This window comes from Epargyreus clarus, unplaced genomic scaffold, assembly GCF_041222505.1.
Source record: "Epargyreus clarus isolate Ecla_fem2 unplaced genomic scaffold, WU_Ecla_fem_2.2 ptg000012l, whole genome shotgun sequence".
NCBI lineage: Eukaryota > Metazoa > Arthropoda > Insecta > Lepidoptera > Hesperiidae > Epargyreus > Epargyreus clarus.
The window spans coordinates 4,284,449-4,303,146 of record NW_027332220.1 but is presented as its reverse complement, the minus strand read 5'-3'; the positions used below and the strand labels follow the sequence as shown (position 1 = coordinate 4,303,146).

Genomic DNA, 18,698 nt, shown 5'->3' with positions numbered 1-18,698 from the left:
GAGTTATGAATATTCGTCATTAAAATGCCTGTACAGAAATTAAGCCAGAACCCTCTACCAGTTATGGTGCACACATCTGCAGTCACGTGACGTGGTGACGTCATCATGGCTTCTGATTCTCCTGGCGCGCGGTCTGCTCGGGTGCGGTGACGTCACCGGCCGCACACACACACGTACCTCTTGAGCCGCTGCACCAGCTGCGCCTGCTCCTGGTTCTCCTGGCGCGCGGTCTCCTCGAGTGCGGCCAGCCGCCGCTCCAGCTCGTGTCTCTCGCGCAACAGCAGACTCCGCTCGGAGTGCTCGCTTTCCAGCTGGCTCTCCAGCACTATGGACAAAGCGTTAATGTGTGAAAGAAGGGGCAAACGAGCATGTGGTCCACTTGATGGAGAGTGGCTCCTAGTGTCTCTTAGAGACATCAAATGAATCCCCGATTATATTGGACTTCAATCTAAGTTCGTTCATCGACAGTTGCTACCCGTGACGACTAAGTCGAAGTTAAAAAACGTGCCCTTCTCAAGCTAGAACACACCAGAACACACAAAACTTTATTGTATATTTTCATCAAAACTGCAGACCAGTAAAATAAGTTGGCAAAACCCCCAACTTATTTTACTGGGACTTTGTTATAGGAAATGTATAGACATTTTCAGAGTATTCAATCCAGATTACCTAATTAGCTATTACTAATCTAAACATTCCAACATCAATTTGCACGAATATATCGTAGAGCACGCTCTCGATAACGGCAAAACCCGTGCCCAGAAGAACATAAAACAAAAAACAAACAAACGATCGACTAACTCTTGAGTTTCTTGGCGGCGTTTGCGCGCGTCTCCTCCATCTCGTCGTCGCGCGCGGCCGCCTCCAGCCGCGCCTCCTTGCGCTGCTGCTCCAGCAGCATCTCCAGGCGCAGCTTCGAGCTCTCCAGCAACTGCGAAACGGGGTACAATTATTAATTAATATACGATACATGACCGTACATGACTGTAGAATACCTTTGGAATATATTTAGGATACGTTAGAAATATTTTTAGAATACTATTTAGCAGTATTTTTTATCTATTCAGCTCGGCGCAGCGCAGCACCACTGCATAGTCTCCATTACTAACAAGCTACTTCAGGTTCATTCCCTATAATTGCAGCTGCAGCTCGATTCTAGAACACACCTCCACAACCCTACATCTGTAATCCCCTCTTAATCCCGCCTATCGAATATCTATCCTCTGGCTTCAATTGTTTTTTAAATCCTATCACCTTTCTCAACGTTTAGTACACCAAAAATATCAACATTTATAATCTCCCCCTTCATCTTTCTTATCTGTTATTACTCTGCATATAACGCATCTGAAAACTCCCTTCCCCAATCCTCCACACCCGTTTCTCCTCATTCTTCCAGCGCGAACTCCACTCCTGAACTCCCCTCTTCACCTACACCTACCTGTCTTCTCTCTCTCTCCCTCACCTGTATCTGCCCCGCGAGGTCGTCCAGCTCCTCCTCCTGGTCGCGCACGCGGCGCTCCAGCTCCGCGCGGGCTCTGCGCAGCGCCGCCAGCTCGTCGCCGCCGCCGCCACGCTCCTCCAGCTCGCGGGCCATCCCCGACAGCCGCTCTTCCTTCAACTCGATCTCCAGCCGAGCTTCCTGCAACACAAATTGTTACTTTACAATACAATAAGGTACAACGTAATACATTTTGTTACATCATACAATCATTACAAAATTATATTTCTTAATCTGCACAAGTTTTGGGTCATTTATTATTCAGGTTACTCGTTTTACTTAATGTTTATTTAATAAAACGAAATAATGAATGAATGAAATAATTAAGGTGAAATATTACGTATAAGTGGATGACCATTTTCAAAACTATAGCGATATAAAGTAATAGCGAAAAAGCGCAAAGGAGTTACGGGACCTATATGAATACGAAGCCTGTAAACCTTCCCTTTTCAAACTGGATACATGACTGTACCATTCTATAGTATCACTAATAAAACTCTAATCACAAAAAGTAATTATAGTTGACAAAGTGAACGAAAGGGCTAACTTTCCGTACTACACAACAGTTAATAATATACGCAACCCCGATTTTATCTACCTTTGAAACTTAACTGTATATAAAATTCTATCAATAATATAAAATACCTGATCCATCGAAGAATCGCTGATATAAATATTAATTTCTGATTCCAAAGACGATTTTACCGAATCGTGTCTTACCAGGCCACTTAGACTTATAAAATATGTCTATCGACTTAACTGAACACTATGTTGTGTTTTATCGTTACACTAATCGTGGACATTTAGTTTAATTGGCCTCTCAATTAACAACCTGCTTCGCTAAATGATATTATACGGTGACATTAAATTTAAGTGTTTACGAGAGGTCCGGATTATGTTGTACCTACAAGGAAAAGTAGAAGTGAGAGGCTTTCTACAGACTTAGCGTATACTAAGACTTTACGTATCTTGTGTTATGGTAGCCATGTACCATATGTGAGGAGTAATGAGCCATCCATAAGGAAATATGGATATCCATATAAAGGTGGTAGAACCCTTTGTGGTTCGACTCCAGCGGCACCACCGCCACACCTATTTCTACCTAATAACAGCAGTGTTAAGCGCTGCTGTGTTCCGGTTTAAAGGGTGTGGTAAGGGAGACAGACTTTTCCGAGGCGTTCCAGCTTCGTCCTCAGGGGTAGCGGCGCATCTGTGGCCGACCTCAGGTAGGAATATCTAATCCTATCTGGGGTTGATTACAGATGTCCATGGGCGGCAGTAGCCACTTACCATCAGGTGGACTGCATGCTCGTCTGCTACTCTTATATTATAAAAAAAAAAAAATATATGATTGCATTACGTACTATTGCAATTCCTTTGATATTTGGCTGAAGGTCAGCTCGTAAATTTTTCAGCCTAACTCTATAGTGCCAAATAACACTGACGGAAATACGCATCAAAATTAAAAAAAATACAGAAATTAAAATTCATCTTTTAAGAATTCAGTTTTCGTCTTGAATAAAGTCCAGGACCATATGAGAGTAACAGCAGCACATGACACAGCAATCCTTCAGAAGGAGGATTGCTGGATCAGAAATAAAATATGATTTTATTTTTGTCATATCTCATGTTTCTACGAGTCTTTGAAATATTACAAATTAAGAGAAATAATCCTTTTATACACATTAAAGGGGTACACCCTACACAAGAGCAACTATCAAACGATTACAAAATATATTCTTAATGTTTTTATGGATGTAGATAAATGCTGTTATTGATTGTTATTAAATGCTGTCACCATTTGTTTAGCATATAATCAATTTGTCAAAGGTCTTTCTAGGTATTCATTTGAATATATTTCAATGTATCAACTACGGAAACTCCTCTTAAAAGTCTTAAGCATCACAAATGCCTACTACAGAGTCTACTTGTTTCTAAGACATTTAAACTCTTTATACACACAAAATGTTTTGGCTAGCGGTATTTTATGTTGCCAGCAAAAATAAAGGCGTGACGTCTACGAATCCTTGTCATGTCATTGTCGTGTCAAGAAAAATATGATATCTTTTACTTCAACTGTGAAACCGTATCTCTACAGAGTTGCAATTGAAAAGTTGCACAAAGCTGCTATAGGATTGCCCCTAATTCTTTATCCTCAAAGTTCGGAAGATGACATTTCTCGTGGTTGCGTCTTCCTTTCATACTCCTTTTCTTCTCGTTTTGCCGTTCATTTTGTCACCTATAGCACTGTCCAAAAGACTGCTGACTTTTTAAGATGAAACAGAAATGCTACCTGATGGAAAACAGTCACTATAGTCTATGGACATTTGAAACACTAGTGGAGTCGCCAAAGCTTCGCCCGGCTTTCAAGGAAAGTTCATTTTGCACCTTGACTGACTCCTCAAGCTCAACCAACTCGAAGCTACTCACAGAGAGGTTCTGCTCGACGGCGTACTTGTCCGCGATGGCCTGGTCCCGCTCGCGCGAGAGCCGCTCCTTGGCCGCGCGCTCCCGCTTCAGCTCCTCCTGTGTCGCCTGCACCTCCGCGTCGAACTTGCGTTGACGCTTCTCCAGCAGGTTGTTGCGGCACGTCTGTGGGATTAAGCAGGTTATTTACTGTTTTTAAGGGTTACGTATTCAAAAGGTTCCGTTTTAACATTATTAAGCCTACGCTATCTGTCCGTTTGTTCGTCTGTTACAGCGATTTATCGCTTGAACCGTTCTTGTACAGATTATGGATGGGGTAACAACAGGGATGACAACATGAATAGATTCGTAGGCAATTCTTTCTACGTTCGTAAAATGTCAAATCAAATCAAACATATTTTATTCAAAATAGATTCTTTACAGAACTCTTTTTGAACGTTCAATATTCTTTTTTATTTCGATAATTTCGAGTTTTTGGGCAAAATCTTCACAATCGTGAATTTAATTGTGTGATGTACAAAGGAACACCTCGCGGAATACCAACGAGACATAAACAATGTGCAATACGTCGGCAGGCACGTGGGTGGCCACTAAATTAACAGCACGACAAACTATTGTTAGGCGGAGACGAGGGATTGCGCAAATTGACTGAATCACTCACTTGATCTCGTGCCTCGGATAGCATTCCGTTAATCATGCGATTATTGTTTGAATGCATATCAACGGCCGGGTTTATAAAAGGTTCATCTCAATAGGGGCGTACAAAAGGTTTATATGAGGTTTACCTATCGGTAAAGTCAGAGAGGCGTAGCACGCCAGGGATGGACGCGGCATTTCCGGGGACGGCAAGATATTTTTTCCTAATATAAGTATAACGTGTATTTACTTAAGAGGACTTATTTATTGGGGGCGGCAAAAAAAAAAAACAAAGGTGACAAAGGTGAGGATAAAGTATAATGAACATTGCATGTAAAAATGAACTTTTTAGGTATTTTGTCAGCTCATCAAGAATAAAATAAGGTAAGTAGATTATTTTGTTATTTCGTTTGTTCGACGACCGGAAACGTGAACTAAGAATCTTAAGTCGATTTATTCCATTATTCTGGGGCAACCGGGGTAAGTTGGGACATGTCGTCTCACCTGTTCATCGAGCAAGGATCGCAGGTCGGCCATGTCGTTGGTGAGCTTCTGCAGCTTGCGCTTCCACTGCGCGGCCACCGCGCGCTGCTCCTCCACCTCCTCGTACGCATCTTGCACCTGGGGACAATACAAAATCAATTAAGTGTTTACTAAATATACATAATAAAAAATAAGTAAGGCGTTTGCAGTTGTTGCCTCATACTAGGAATTTTACTGTATTATGAGTGTCATCAAACACCATCATCAATTATTGTCTCATTGTTGGGCACGGGGCTCCTGTCAGAATAAGAAGGATTAGGCTATAGTCCACCGTGCTGGCCAAGTGCGAATTGGTAGACTTCACATACTTTTAAAAACTTATTTTTTAAGGATTTCTCAGGTATGCAAGTTTCTTTCGTTTAAGCAGGTGATAATTAATGTTTAATAACTTTGAAAAATCAGAGGTGCGGGCCTGGGATTTGAACCTCGGATCCATCGATCAAGACGCAGGAGTTTCTTAACCACTTTGCTATCACTGCTATCGAGTGTTTGTGTATGTACACCAATAATTGATGTTTTTTCAACATTATAATTATATGTTCATAATTTTAATAACTTAACACTTGCATTATTGCAAAAAACGTATTTCATTAATAATGATTTTATTTGCAATAACTTGTTTAACAACGTGAGGAAATATTTATCTCTGAAAGTAATCCATTGTTCTCAAAGTTTATGAAATAATATACGAAACTGGTACATTATTCGCAATACAGACAGATGTATTACATCTAATTTTGAAAAATCTTTTTATTATTATTTCATAAAAAATGCAATGCCGGATTAATTTCACATAAATGATAAATTTGTGTTCGTTTTTGTATTTATTATGAATTATTCAATGTTAAAGTATGAATAATGTAAATTTTAATATACCACTATAATATCTTCATTATATCGTGATTTTAATACATCGATAGATTCCTTTCAACAAAAATTTGATAATTCATTACACCCGTTTATAAATCACAAGCACAATTTACATATACGTTAATCAAAGTGGGATTAGCAGCTGTTATCGCTAATCACTGGTCGAATCAGTTTGATTGGGAGTGCGCCAAAAAAGTAATCAAAAATGCAAAAATGTTGTTGACAATCTAATTTTACTGTGTCCTTACATATTAAAGGGGCACTAACCTCTTCGCACTCGTCGACCATTTTTACGATTTTCAAAACATAACCGATTTGAAAAATTACAAAGAGTGCTCAAAATAATCTTATAAGTGTTATATTAACCATCAATATACGAATAATAACGTTAAATGCATCACTTAAACTCAGTTTACTTAACGTGAAAATTTAGACAAAAAAGATAATAATATAAAACACTCTTATATATAGAAATGCAACGTTATGTAAAAAAAGGCAATCCCTTGACTATTTTTAGAATTTTGAGATCACAAACAAACTAGAATCCGTTCGAAATTAGTCTTCGTCTATGTAAAGATGATTTTATCACTTCACTTATTCACAAAACACTTCATTATAAATCAAATCACATAAAAGAAGAAACGAGAAATAGAAAATAACAATAGAATGTAAAACTAAAATATTCTTGTTAATTTTTTTTAACAACGTAAAAACATCTATATCGATTTTCTTCCTTACGAAACACTCCTAAACTAGCACATACTATGTTGATAACACAGTGGGTATGATATTGATAACGGAGATGCTATCTGAATTTAACGAGCGTATCTTTTCGGAGGCCAATCGAGGATCATCTGTGATAACTGTTTCGGTTTCAGATAAAATATCTACCTGTTTCTTGTATCTCGATCTATTTTTATTCGATGCATAACCTTTCTCAGACAATTTGCATTATAATAGTAATAAAATAGAATTTGCTGGCCAAACAGCCTGCAGTTCCATACATACATAGTATAGGTACATACAGTCTCGTGCATATTTAAATAAAATAAAAATCTAACGATGTTTTATACTTGCAGTTACGTTATTTAAAGTAAAATATATAAATAACTTAAATTAATTTAGTACATTTTTATTTGTATTCATTGGCTGTTTGGTTAACGTTTGTTGTAATTAACTATAGTAGTTGAAATTGATTGATATTTAGCTAATCTTACAAACAATTAATACCAATTACCGATTTTATAAATGGTTACTTGCGATTTAATGTGAATAGGATTAGATTGATACAGATTACATTTGTCAAATCCGAACACAGCAGCATACATGTAATTGTAGCAATAGTGCTACTATACGGGGAAACACGAAACTTTCAACAACCTTAAAACTTATTACTTGAAGTAAGGAACGGGTAATTAAGCGGTATTAAAAAGCCAGTTTTAAATTACATTTAAAAGAAAATTTGTGAACGTTCATCTTCTTCTTTAAGTAAAGGTATTATTCTTCAAGTATCATTCTTTAAGTAACTGTTATATTAAGCATTGATTCAATTAAACTATTTCCTATCATAAATAACACACCCTAATTTATTTTTGGTTATCAATACCTCATACGTTACTCTAGCTTCGAAAACATCTAATACTTCCATTAGTTGTTAAACCTTACCTTCTTCTCAAGCTGCTTCTTGACCGTGACCAGCTGTTCGAGGTCATCCTCGTGTTGTCGCCTCAGCTGGGCCCTGAGAAGTTGCAGCTCTCGGTGGGCCCTCTCGAACCGCCTCTTGTACTTGTCGCCGGTCGCGCCCGTCTCGGCTTCGGATCCCTCCGAGTCTGAAGCCTCCGCGCCGCCGTTCTCCGCTGATCGCCAGTGGAGCAGTTCCAGTTCTAGACGTTCTGAGGCCTGTTGAAGAAGAACAGAATTAAAGTTTTGCGCTGGAATATCAAATATTTGCTTATCAATTTTTAACAATAATATCGATTAATCCTAGTAAGGACTTTTCAAGCCAAAAAATTTTTTTTAGACTGTCCTTTTTCTCTCTCTCTTTATTTTCACAGAAATACTTTTTAACGGTCTACCAGACCACCTTTAACCTACATCTAAGTCTACATTGGGTCCTTATTAATAATTTCCCCATAACTTACAATCAATCGTTACTGCTAAGGCACTTCCTAATTCCTTGTTCGCTTATCTCCTCTATGTCTTCTTTTCTCTTCCAGAAGTTAGAAAAACAAGAACAAACCTGCTGCAGTCTCTGGTTGTTAGCGACCAGGTCCCTGTTGTCGCGTTCGATGCGCAGGCGCTCCGCTGCCTCGGCGTCGGCGCGTTCGGTGGCGAGCGCGGCCGCCGCTCTCTCCTCCGCTAGCTCACCACCCACTTCAGACAACTGCGGACAAAATAGAAGTTTCAATTAAGACGACCGTAAAAGACTGCTCTGTGTTTTAAATTTTCGAATTGGTGTTATAACACCTTACTGTAATAACACCAATACGACTGACTTACACAGATTCCTTATAAGTATGTTATTCGGCAAAAACAACGCCTGAAAATAATGTGCTTTGCATGCTTGTTTGTTATTCAAGATCATTATATGTAAGACAATATATACAATATGTGTTAGAAGACCTTTAGCTTAAATTCAGGTTTACTAGGTTTATTATCCAGTATCCTAAATAGAGGTAAAAATCTAACTACTAAATGGCTTCCCACATCGCGGCGTCTTACTCGTATACATAGCTATCGTAACCGAAACCTGTCAATCTTTGTTTTGACTTGTAACACATAATTCATGTATACGACATCGGTAAACCTAAATTAATTCTACTGGCGTGCTAGCTCGCCAGTACAATTACACTTGTCTAGACCATAACAACGACCTTGCGGACACTCGAAATAGATTAACTACTAGCAGATAAAGAATGCCACTAGGTACTTATGTGGGCCCTTTGTGCTTCTTCATCTCATATAAATTGAATGTGACCTAGAAGAAAAACATTAGGAATAGTTTCTAATATATCACTTTTTGTTTATTTATTTTTGAACTCAAATATACCACACGTCCATAGCCAAGTCAGTTTTATCGGTTACGTCGTAATGTTTTTCAGCGCAACGGATGTAAATATTTCAGCGTAAATGACTTCCGCTGTACCGTTGCCCTTGACTTATGATCAAATAAATATACAGATTTTAAATTAGATTTTAGATTGATATTAAATAAGTTTGTCGATAGGCTTTGTATGAAACACAATATACGAAGCTTTAATAAATAAATCGTGGTTATAGAGATTTCAAAACTATTATATTTAAATGCGATTTTGAAGCGTGAAACATATGTTGGTCTGAAAATATTTTAATTTAACACCATTAAAATATATTCATACAAAACTATTAATTTAATGAATTCTATTCTACTGCAATATATAGGTGAACAAGAGCTAAGTGTGTAGGTAATTAATAGGTAGTCATAAATCCACTTTCGATTGCATTTAAAACATATTTAAAAAAATGAAAGACGTGAACGATGATTGAAAATTCGAAAGCGTTAAGTACTACAATTACAGGATTGAATGTCAGATATGGCTGTAGGCAAAATCTCCATGACGGCTTTTGTACCATCAAATCTACATACACGAGAGCCGTTTACTATCATAGATGGAATGCTAATTATCTTGTCAAGTACACTGTCAATTAATGCTTGTTACAAAGACTTAATGCCGATCGAAGAATCGATAAAAACATTAAAGTTCAAATGAAATCTTACTTACAATCTATAGAGGACGTGTCTGAAATTTCTAAAGTTATTATTGAAGTTAAGCATCACTTTCTCCTTGATTATCAATAATCAAAACTCATTCATTAAAGTACAATAGCTAGAGAAGCTCTTTCTGGAGATTTCCATTCATGCGAAATCAAAATAGTAGAAACATTGTTACTGATGTATTGAAACCTTGACCTATATCAGGAATTACGCCAGATCGCACTAATACAATCCATTAGCAGCAGCAATAAGCGATGAAGTGTTTACAATTTGCGTAGATCATGAATGAAAGATTACCACAGAAGCAATATATCAATGGGAACCGGCTAAAATTGGATCGGAGTGACGTGAAGTTGGAGATCTATCTGCAACAACTGTATGATGGTTTCTTGGTTTGATTAGCTGAAGCTTCTATATGTCCCACTAGTGGGCTTGGCTGCTTGATAATTGTTTGCGAAATTCAAGCAGTGCTTTTTTTAAGAATACGCACACGTTCTATTGCCTGTTAAGTGCTAAATTAAGTGGGTTATTTGATAATTTCCATTTCAAAATTAATCAATGCTGGATCGTCACTGTAAGAGGAGGCCATGTAACGATGACCATTGTTTAGTGCGATTAGATCTAGTGCACCGTGATTAGCACCTTATTGTGCCGTAATTAGACCTTTAATTTTTCCGCACATTGAAGCACGGTGATATTACAAAAGTAGCCTACAAAAAATAAACACTTCCGCCTCAAATATAACAGTTATAAGTGACAGCGTCGGGACGCGATGACGAACAGCCAAGAATCTCATGCATTTGTAAAAGTTATAGTAAGAAGTCAACAATGAAGAAAAAAATATTTTGGCAAGCGGCCGCCGATGCGGTAATCTCGAGCCAACGATCGCTAGGCAAGCGCCACCGTTAGCGCTTCTGAATCAAGACGTTCGAGAATTATTTATTACAGAATATTACTTTTATATGAAAATACAACATGAAATTCTTAAGATTTTTGTACGACCAGAAATAAAGTAATCGTAAACAGATGAATCACCAACCTCGTCCATTTCGGACACAGTTGTCCTGTCCTCGGAAATTCCTCGGGACGATCTGCACACGCTGCTCGCCCTGCTTCCGCTGCGGCTGAACATCGTGAATCCTTTTATCATTATATTTGTGGCAGATTTTGATCTACCGATTTTCCTTTTCCCGTTGCAGTACATATCCAGATCAGGTTCATCTTTGTGTCCCATTCTTCGCCACTCGTCCATCACATGATCGGTTCTTTTGAGGAAGTTATCGATTTTCGAGCTTAAATAATTTGAAGAAGTGCCTTCTTCTAAATGAGCAGCTATAGGTTGAAACTTTTGTCGTACAGGCTGTTTCTTACAGCCAAGTACAAACGATAAGTTAGCGTCGAAAACAACAGGTGCTTGTTCCTTTGATTTAAGTTCGTTGAGGTTTACACTTTCAGCAGGATCACAAGTTTGTGGATACATTCTTCTAGGCGTCGGAGATCTATTGTAAAGTGTGGAATTCACACTCGAGGAACGAGATAATGGAACATAGGTCCCATTACTGCTACATGTTGAGTAATGGCTTGTTGAACTTCTTATACTGCTGTAGGACGAAGGGCTCGGTGACCGGGAGACTAATAAGCTACTGTTAGACCCATGCCTCTTTGCCAGTTCTGCAATAGATCCCGTCTCTACTGACAACGACATACTTCTTCTATATGACGGGCTCGGTGAACGCGTTGTTAAGAGCTTGCTATTTTCCGGTTGACTATGTTGAATAGTGTGAACTTCTTTCAAAGGTTTGTAAACGAAAAGCTTTTTACCATTCATGAGACTACTGGAAACCTTTGGCGGAGCGGTTTCTTCAAAGTGGATGGGAAGGGTCTTGGACTTTTTCATCGGCAATATAGGTCGTCCTAACGGAGCTATGGGTGGTTTCTTCGGTGTCGTATCCAGGATCGGCGGCGACAGGAGCCCGTTGCCATTGGTAGTGGGATGATTGCCGTTCGTTTTATCGTCTGGTATTCGAATGCTGAGCCGTTTGGAGTCCATCCCGTAGTTCGCGGAAATGGTGTTAGCGTGCGGCATGTTGGTTTACGCGTGGATGCGCTTGCGTTTCCTACAGTAGCGGAAGTATTTCCCGCGGTGAAAGTCCAGTGCCATTTCACCGCCGCGTGCAGTATTATTGTCGCGAGCGGCTCGGGATGCGTCGGGACATCGGCATCGTTCGAAATAGAACCGACGCGAGAGGGCTCCGCGGACGCACTGCGCCGGCTAACTCGGTCGCCGGGCAGTCATGAGCGCTCGACTATTTTAGTTTACGTAGATGTCGAAGTGCACGCTCCACCGACGGCCGTTGGACCTTCAAAAATCAGTTTAACGACAATGCGCTTTGTCGTTTTGCGAACGTTTGCGTCCATAAAGCCTCCATATTATTATGCTCGTAATAGCGCCCGAAGACGATAAACCCGATATAGAGAAGTGTTTTAAGTGGGACACTTTGTAATTGCTTTTAAAATTATCTTATAAAATATTACAAACACTTAGTATAGTAATTATGTCTCCATGAATTAGGTCAATTGTCAATAGAACAGACGTAAGAGACGTTATAGCATGCGCAGGAGCAGCCAACCGTGAAGGATATGAATATTTGTTAGTTGCTAATAACGATCCGTTGTGTTGGAATTTGTGAGTTATGTCAGTACGTCGTACCTACATCAAATAACGTACTAACATTTAAAACATTGCTATAATATTTGCTTTTGTAATGGGCAACATTTAATGCTGTAGCGAAAATTAGCTTTTAAATACGCATCCTTTATATATTTATTTTGAAAGGTGGTAGAACCCTTTGTGGTTTCACTCCGGCGGCACCACCGCCACACCTATTTCTACCTAATAACAGCAGTGTTCGGCGCTGTGTTCCGGTTTGAAGGGTGTGGTAAGGGAGACAGACTTTTCCGAGGCGTTCCAGCTTAGTCCTCAGGGGTAGCGGCGCATCTGTGGCCGACCTCAGGTAGGAATATCTAATCCTATCTGGGGTTGATTACAGATGTCCATGGGCGGCAGTAGCCACTTACCATCAGGTGGACTGCATGCTCGTCTGCTACTCTTATATTATAAAAAAAAATATTATCCTTAGGGGATGTCTTTACAGACAATTCCTTTCTTAGTCCTTGTTGTCAACCCTGTCATGGTTGACAACTACTCGTATAATTTTATACAGATTTGATAGTGAGTGAGGTTGATCCGTCTCACTGCTGAGCACAGAGGTGGCCCTCTAAGAGAGAGAAAGATTTAGACCATAGCCTACCATGCTGGCCAAGAGCAAATTGGTAGACTACACACGCCTTGGACGTGTAGGTTTCCTTACGATGTTTTCCTTCACCGTGTATCAAGGGCTAATTAATTTCTAATACGACACATCTCACCTAACTTTGAAAAATTATAGATGCGTGCCTTTGACTCGAACCTCGGATCTCAGGATTGAGGGGCCGGTTTTCAACCACTAGGCTATCAGTGCTCACCTATGTTAAATTCCAACCTTCCGAAATACAAACCTCTAATGAAAAATTCATACTAATTTTTAATCGAATTTCTAGACTTACTAATTCTATAATGCATTTGTACAAGGGCAATTAAAAAGAAGGTTTAATATGACGAAATATACATCTAGATAATTCGACGAATGAGGACGTCTGTTTAGGGGAGACATTGCCAAATCGCTCCACTGAACCACGCACTGGTACACATTAAAAAACTCCACGATTCATGGAAAGCGTGAAATTATGAGCTTTCAAACTTTTAGGGGCCTCTTGACCGCTGTCAACAAGTTTTTGTTGCATTTCTCTCAAGACATAATTTGGCTAAGCGACAACAATATAAATGATATTTTGTCGCATTTAACTGAAGTTTCAAACGGGTTGAAACGGGCTACGTTTGGCAAAAACAATATTGAATTTGCCAAGAATTTTGAAGCACCACCGTTGACTGCTGACGAGGATGAAAATAAATCCGTGTGTATCGTAATACGATTTGCTAACCTTGATCTTAACCTACGCAATGATTTTCACGACTGTTATATTCTTGTGGAAATTGAATGACAAAAGGTATTCGAGATAAAAGGCGTGAAGCTAAACAGTTCGGATCCTATTTGTGATTTATAGCAGCACTAATGTAATTTTACTTTCTAGTACTTTAGTTTCTAGTGCTTTATTGTCAGGTAGATTGTTATTGTTGTACTAAGATTAAGTACTGTTCTTCTTTTCTTTAAATTGATTAATTTCGCTAAGGTCACCTCAGGTAAAGTTGCAATTCATGGCTTGATATAGAATACCCATGGTCTTCAAGTGGTTACTATTGTTGTGATACCATACAACCTAACGTGGAGAGTAAATTAAAAATAAAGGAAGCTTAAAAAATGAATAAATCTCATCTTAAGGTTTTCATAGTGACCGCACTTGGCAACTTTTCTTTTCATAATATTTATTGCATTCAGATTAGCCCAAGGCCAGCGAAGGGGTAGTAAATGATAAAGAAAGCAAGTATGAAAAAAATTAAAAGTGTTTATAAAAGTGACAAAAGTCGACAATGTCCTGTTACCCTAAGTTAAAAACGCATGCAATTTCCATCTTTACTGCACGTATCAAAACATAATTTAATTTAATATATGATTAAGAAACAATTTGAGGGCTGTTCGCCAATGATTTAGGATTAGCCAGAATTAACGTGTGTATAAATAAACCCCGATTCATATCAGAACGTTATAATTTCGCTATTATAACTGGTTGAGACGAAATTACGCGAAACACATACAATTTCTAGGAAACTGGTAATAACGACAGCGAAGTCTCATCCTGTTTATTGTAACGTACATAAACATGCTGTTTCTGAAGTGTTTATTTGGCCGATGAACATTATTTTGAGGATGTGATGCGACGTTCTATAGAACCTTTCGAGGATATACTCGTAGATATATCTTTATGTATCGAAGAGTTCAACCCGTAGGAAATGCTTTAGGATGAGATTATTTAGGATTCTTCGTTACATGTTAAATTACATATTTACACACTTGCAAGATTATCAATTTTGTCTTTGTCACTTACGCCTCGCAAATATATCAAGTTTTGTCTAGAAAGATAGATAACTTTATCGTACCAAGACTTATTAAGGCTTGTAAATAATAATTAATCTCGACCAATATTTGCCTATGAATTGTTGGAAATATGAAAATGGTTGCCTAGACAACTCTGTAAAAAGGACAGCCAAGTCTCATCCTGTTTATTGTAACACACATAAACAGGCCGTTTCCGAAGTGTTTATTTGGCTGATGAACATTATTTTGGGATTGTGATGCGACGTTCTATAGAACCTTTCGAGGTTATATACATATATATACCTATATCTTTATGTATTCTAGAAGAGTTCATCTCGTACAAAACTCTTTGAGATTTCGGGATATTATGGTAAAATACACAATTGAAAGTTTATATATTTTTCATATTAACTTATACGTAGTGCTTAAAATATATAAAGTTTTGCCTTGAACAACTTGTAAATTAGCAACTTTAGTAAGCAAAAAATTGGTTAACATTGATTACTCTTCACGGAGGTAAATCGATTGACTTTGATTGACGGACAGACAGATCGCAGCTTTTAAAGATTTTTAATAAGCAAGCTTATTTCATTTACGTTATATTAGGGACCTCTCGTGCCAAAACTATGCTTTGGAACGCGGTTATGGCTATGCGTACTTCCGACATTGCTAGAGTTTTTAAAAGTAAATTATGGATATGACACAAATTATTTATCCGGGAATTTGCCATAGAGCCATTGTTGTGTCCACCACGTTATTACGAAAAGAAACCTTCAAAGGTGTGTCAAGATTACCAATTCGTGAATGGCCATCGCGGTTCCCTAGGGTATGAGCCCCTCTTCACCCTAAGGGAAGACTCTGAAAGATGCTCAACAGGCTATGACTCTAATTTAGAGGTGAGGCGTATATACTGGAACAGGTTCAGAGACTAGGTATTTTACCGGACTAGGTCGGACCTAGTCCAACTTTTAATATGTACCTAGCCCAAGACCAGATTGTACGCGTGTCGCGTACACGAACCATATGTAATGAGATTTTATGGGACTAGGTGGAACGGGTTTCTGGATAACGTATTTTTAAATACTAGGAACAGGCATACCTAGTCCCAAATTTACCTAGTACAACCCATCTTTACTCTAATTCTATTTTCATAACCAGTAACACAAATATGAGAATCTATCCGTTAATAACTTCCGACACATAAAAAACTGCTAACGCAATGCAAGACTTAATAAAACACACAAAACAACAACGCAAAAGTTACCCACAAACGTCTAAACATAGCAAATTCAGTGGAGTCTATTTAAATAATGTCGAAACATCTATAATCTCATCGCGATCATTGGGACAAATACTTAGGGATGGCGATCGATTAATCGAAAAAACTATCTTTTGGGCCAAAAAAATCGATTTTTTGAATCGATCTCCAGTAATGGATCTATCCAGTGAATCGATTTTAACATAAAAAGAACAAAAGACGATATTTTCGAAGGTCGTGGAATGAGTGATAGACATTTTTTTTGCTGACGGATGCGTATTTCAGTGCTTGTTTGGTCCTGATTACTCTTTTTTCTCTATCTTCACCCTTTTCAGCTGAAAATATCGAAGATCGATTTTACAAGAATCGATGCTCTGGGCTTCGATTATTTGTGAATCAATTTACTACACTTCGATTTGAATTGATTCAAGAATCGACTCTTTTCGAAAAGAATCGCCATCCCTACGAATACTGTTCTGGGTGTCGAATAAGAAATAAATAAGAGCGGCCCGTCTGCCAATGCGTCCTACACTGATGCAACACGAACCCATATGTTGCGTAACGATAGGAGCAGACCGGCGACAAAATGTGTCAATAGTTGTAAATGAGGCATCGTGGACATCTGGTTAGAAGGGATTCACCCAAAAAGAGATTTTAGAAGCATTTTTTTATAATATAGGAGTAGCAGACGAGCGTGCAGTCCAACTGATGGTATGGCTACTAGACATCTGTGATCAACCCCAGATAAGATTTCTATCTGAGGTCAGCCACAGATACGCCGCTATCCCCGAGGAGAAAGCTGAAATGCCTCGAAAAAGTATGTCTTCCTTGCCACACCCTTCAAACCAGAACACAGTGGCGCTTAACTCTGCTGCAGAAATACGTGTGACAGTTGTGTCCGCAGTGTTTAAAATGTGTAAAGCTGCCGATTCATTTATCTGATAATAAAAATGTAATCCATTTCAACCAATATGTTACGTAACGATAGGAACGGACCGGCCAAAATATGTCAATAGTTCTAAACAAGCCATCGTGGACATGTGGCCTAACCACATGGTTCTCACTCAATAAATGATGTTAACTATATGTTGCCGATGTCCTAAAGATTTCTTGGGTATTTGAAAATTGTCTTTGGCATCCCTAAAGTTACCACTAGTTCAGTTAACGAAAAGCATAGGCTACCAAATTTTGTCAATAACTGTAAACGACGCATCGTGGATATGTGGTTAGAAGGGCCTCACTCAAAATTCAAATTCAAATCTCATTTATTCAAAATTGATTCATATAGAACACGCCAACAAACTACCACCACTTCGGAAGTTTCGCTATGGAGAAGAAGCGGCAAAAGAAAACCCAGAAGAATAATCCTAACTCTAACTAATATTATAATTGCTAATGTGAGTATGTCTATTTCTTAATTTGCTACACTTTCACTTCTTAACTAGACATGGGTAACTCAAACAAATCACGCGAGCTGCAGATCAGATCGCGAGTCATAAGACTGAGCCGGAGTCATGAATCGGCTCACAGATCAGATCAAATTAACTCAATTGATCTGTTTGATCTGAACGAGCTGAATGACTCGCGACCCGCGTTGCGAACTGTGCGAGTCGTTGGATCTGGTGACTCACGTGACTCAAATGACTCAAACGATTCAAACAGCTCAAACGGGTCAAACGATTCACGGTAGTCAAGGCTCGTAGGCTCGCCGATATTAGCATGGCGCGGGATTGTAAATCAAGTTTATTAGTTTGAGACTTATATATTTTGAATAATGTCAAGTAAAAGAAGCAATTTCTGTAATTATTATTATTTTATCGATGTTGTAGTATTGTTAAATTAAAATATGTTTTTTTTATTATTAGTTAATAAAGGCAGTTATAAAGTTATTGATATATAGATAATATTGTGACGATTATAAATCTGATTTATTTATTTTGCTAAGTAAATAAATTGATCAATCGATATTTCACAGTAAGAATAAATTTAATAAATAATAATAAAAACGCCATCTTATGGTGAAAGCTAGAACTACAACGAATTCTCATTGAGTTACATAATATGAAACTGATTGACAAGAAATATTCAAAAATCCCCAACAGATGTCGCATCAATTACCTTTTTTTATATTGATCTTTTTGACCTTAGCATTAAGAGTTAAAATTGCAGATGAAATTATTTGCTAAGTAATAAAATTTATCAGTCGATATTTACCAGAATGAATGAATCTCTTAAAAACGCCATCTTATGACGAAAGCTACAACTACAACGAATTCTCATTGAGTTACATAATATGAAACTGATCGACAAGCAAAATTGAAAAAGCCCCAACAGATGTCGCACCAATTACCTTTTTTATCTTGATCTTTCTGTTCTTAGCATTAAGAGTTAAAATTGCATATGAAACTATTTGCTAAGTAATAAAATTTATCAGTCGATATTTACCAGAATGAATGAATCACTTAAAAACGCCATCTTATGACGAAAGCTACAACTACAACGAATTCTCATTGAGTTACATAATATGAAACTGATCGACAAGCAAAATTGAAAAAGCCCCAACAGATGTCGCACCAATTACCTTTTTTATCTTGATCTTTCTGTTCTTAGCATTAAGAG

The 18,698-nt window shown here is 38.2% G+C and overlaps 1 protein-coding gene across 1 annotated transcript in view; it reads right to left on the bottom strand.

Annotated features, from left to right (window-relative positions):
* The window catches only part of Mhcl (Myosin heavy chain-like), a 346,996-nt gene that overhangs the window by 6,434 nt on the left and 321,864 nt on the right, over window positions 1–18,698 (bottom strand). The window contains exons 25-31 of the mRNA XM_073078174.1: window positions 8,214–8,357; window positions 7,640–7,873; window positions 5,066–5,182; window positions 3,929–4,090; window positions 1,463–1,639; window positions 802–931; window positions 178–325 (exon numbers count right to left, since the gene is read on the bottom strand). Of these exons, the coding sequence (XP_072934275.1) occupies window positions 178–325; window positions 802–931; window positions 1,463–1,639; window positions 3,929–4,090; window positions 5,066–5,182; window positions 7,640–7,873; window positions 8,214–8,357 (1,112 nt within the window). The remainder of the gene's footprint in view (window positions 1–177; window positions 326–801; window positions 932–1,462; window positions 1,640–3,928; window positions 4,091–5,065; window positions 5,183–7,639; window positions 7,874–8,213; window positions 8,358–18,698) is intronic.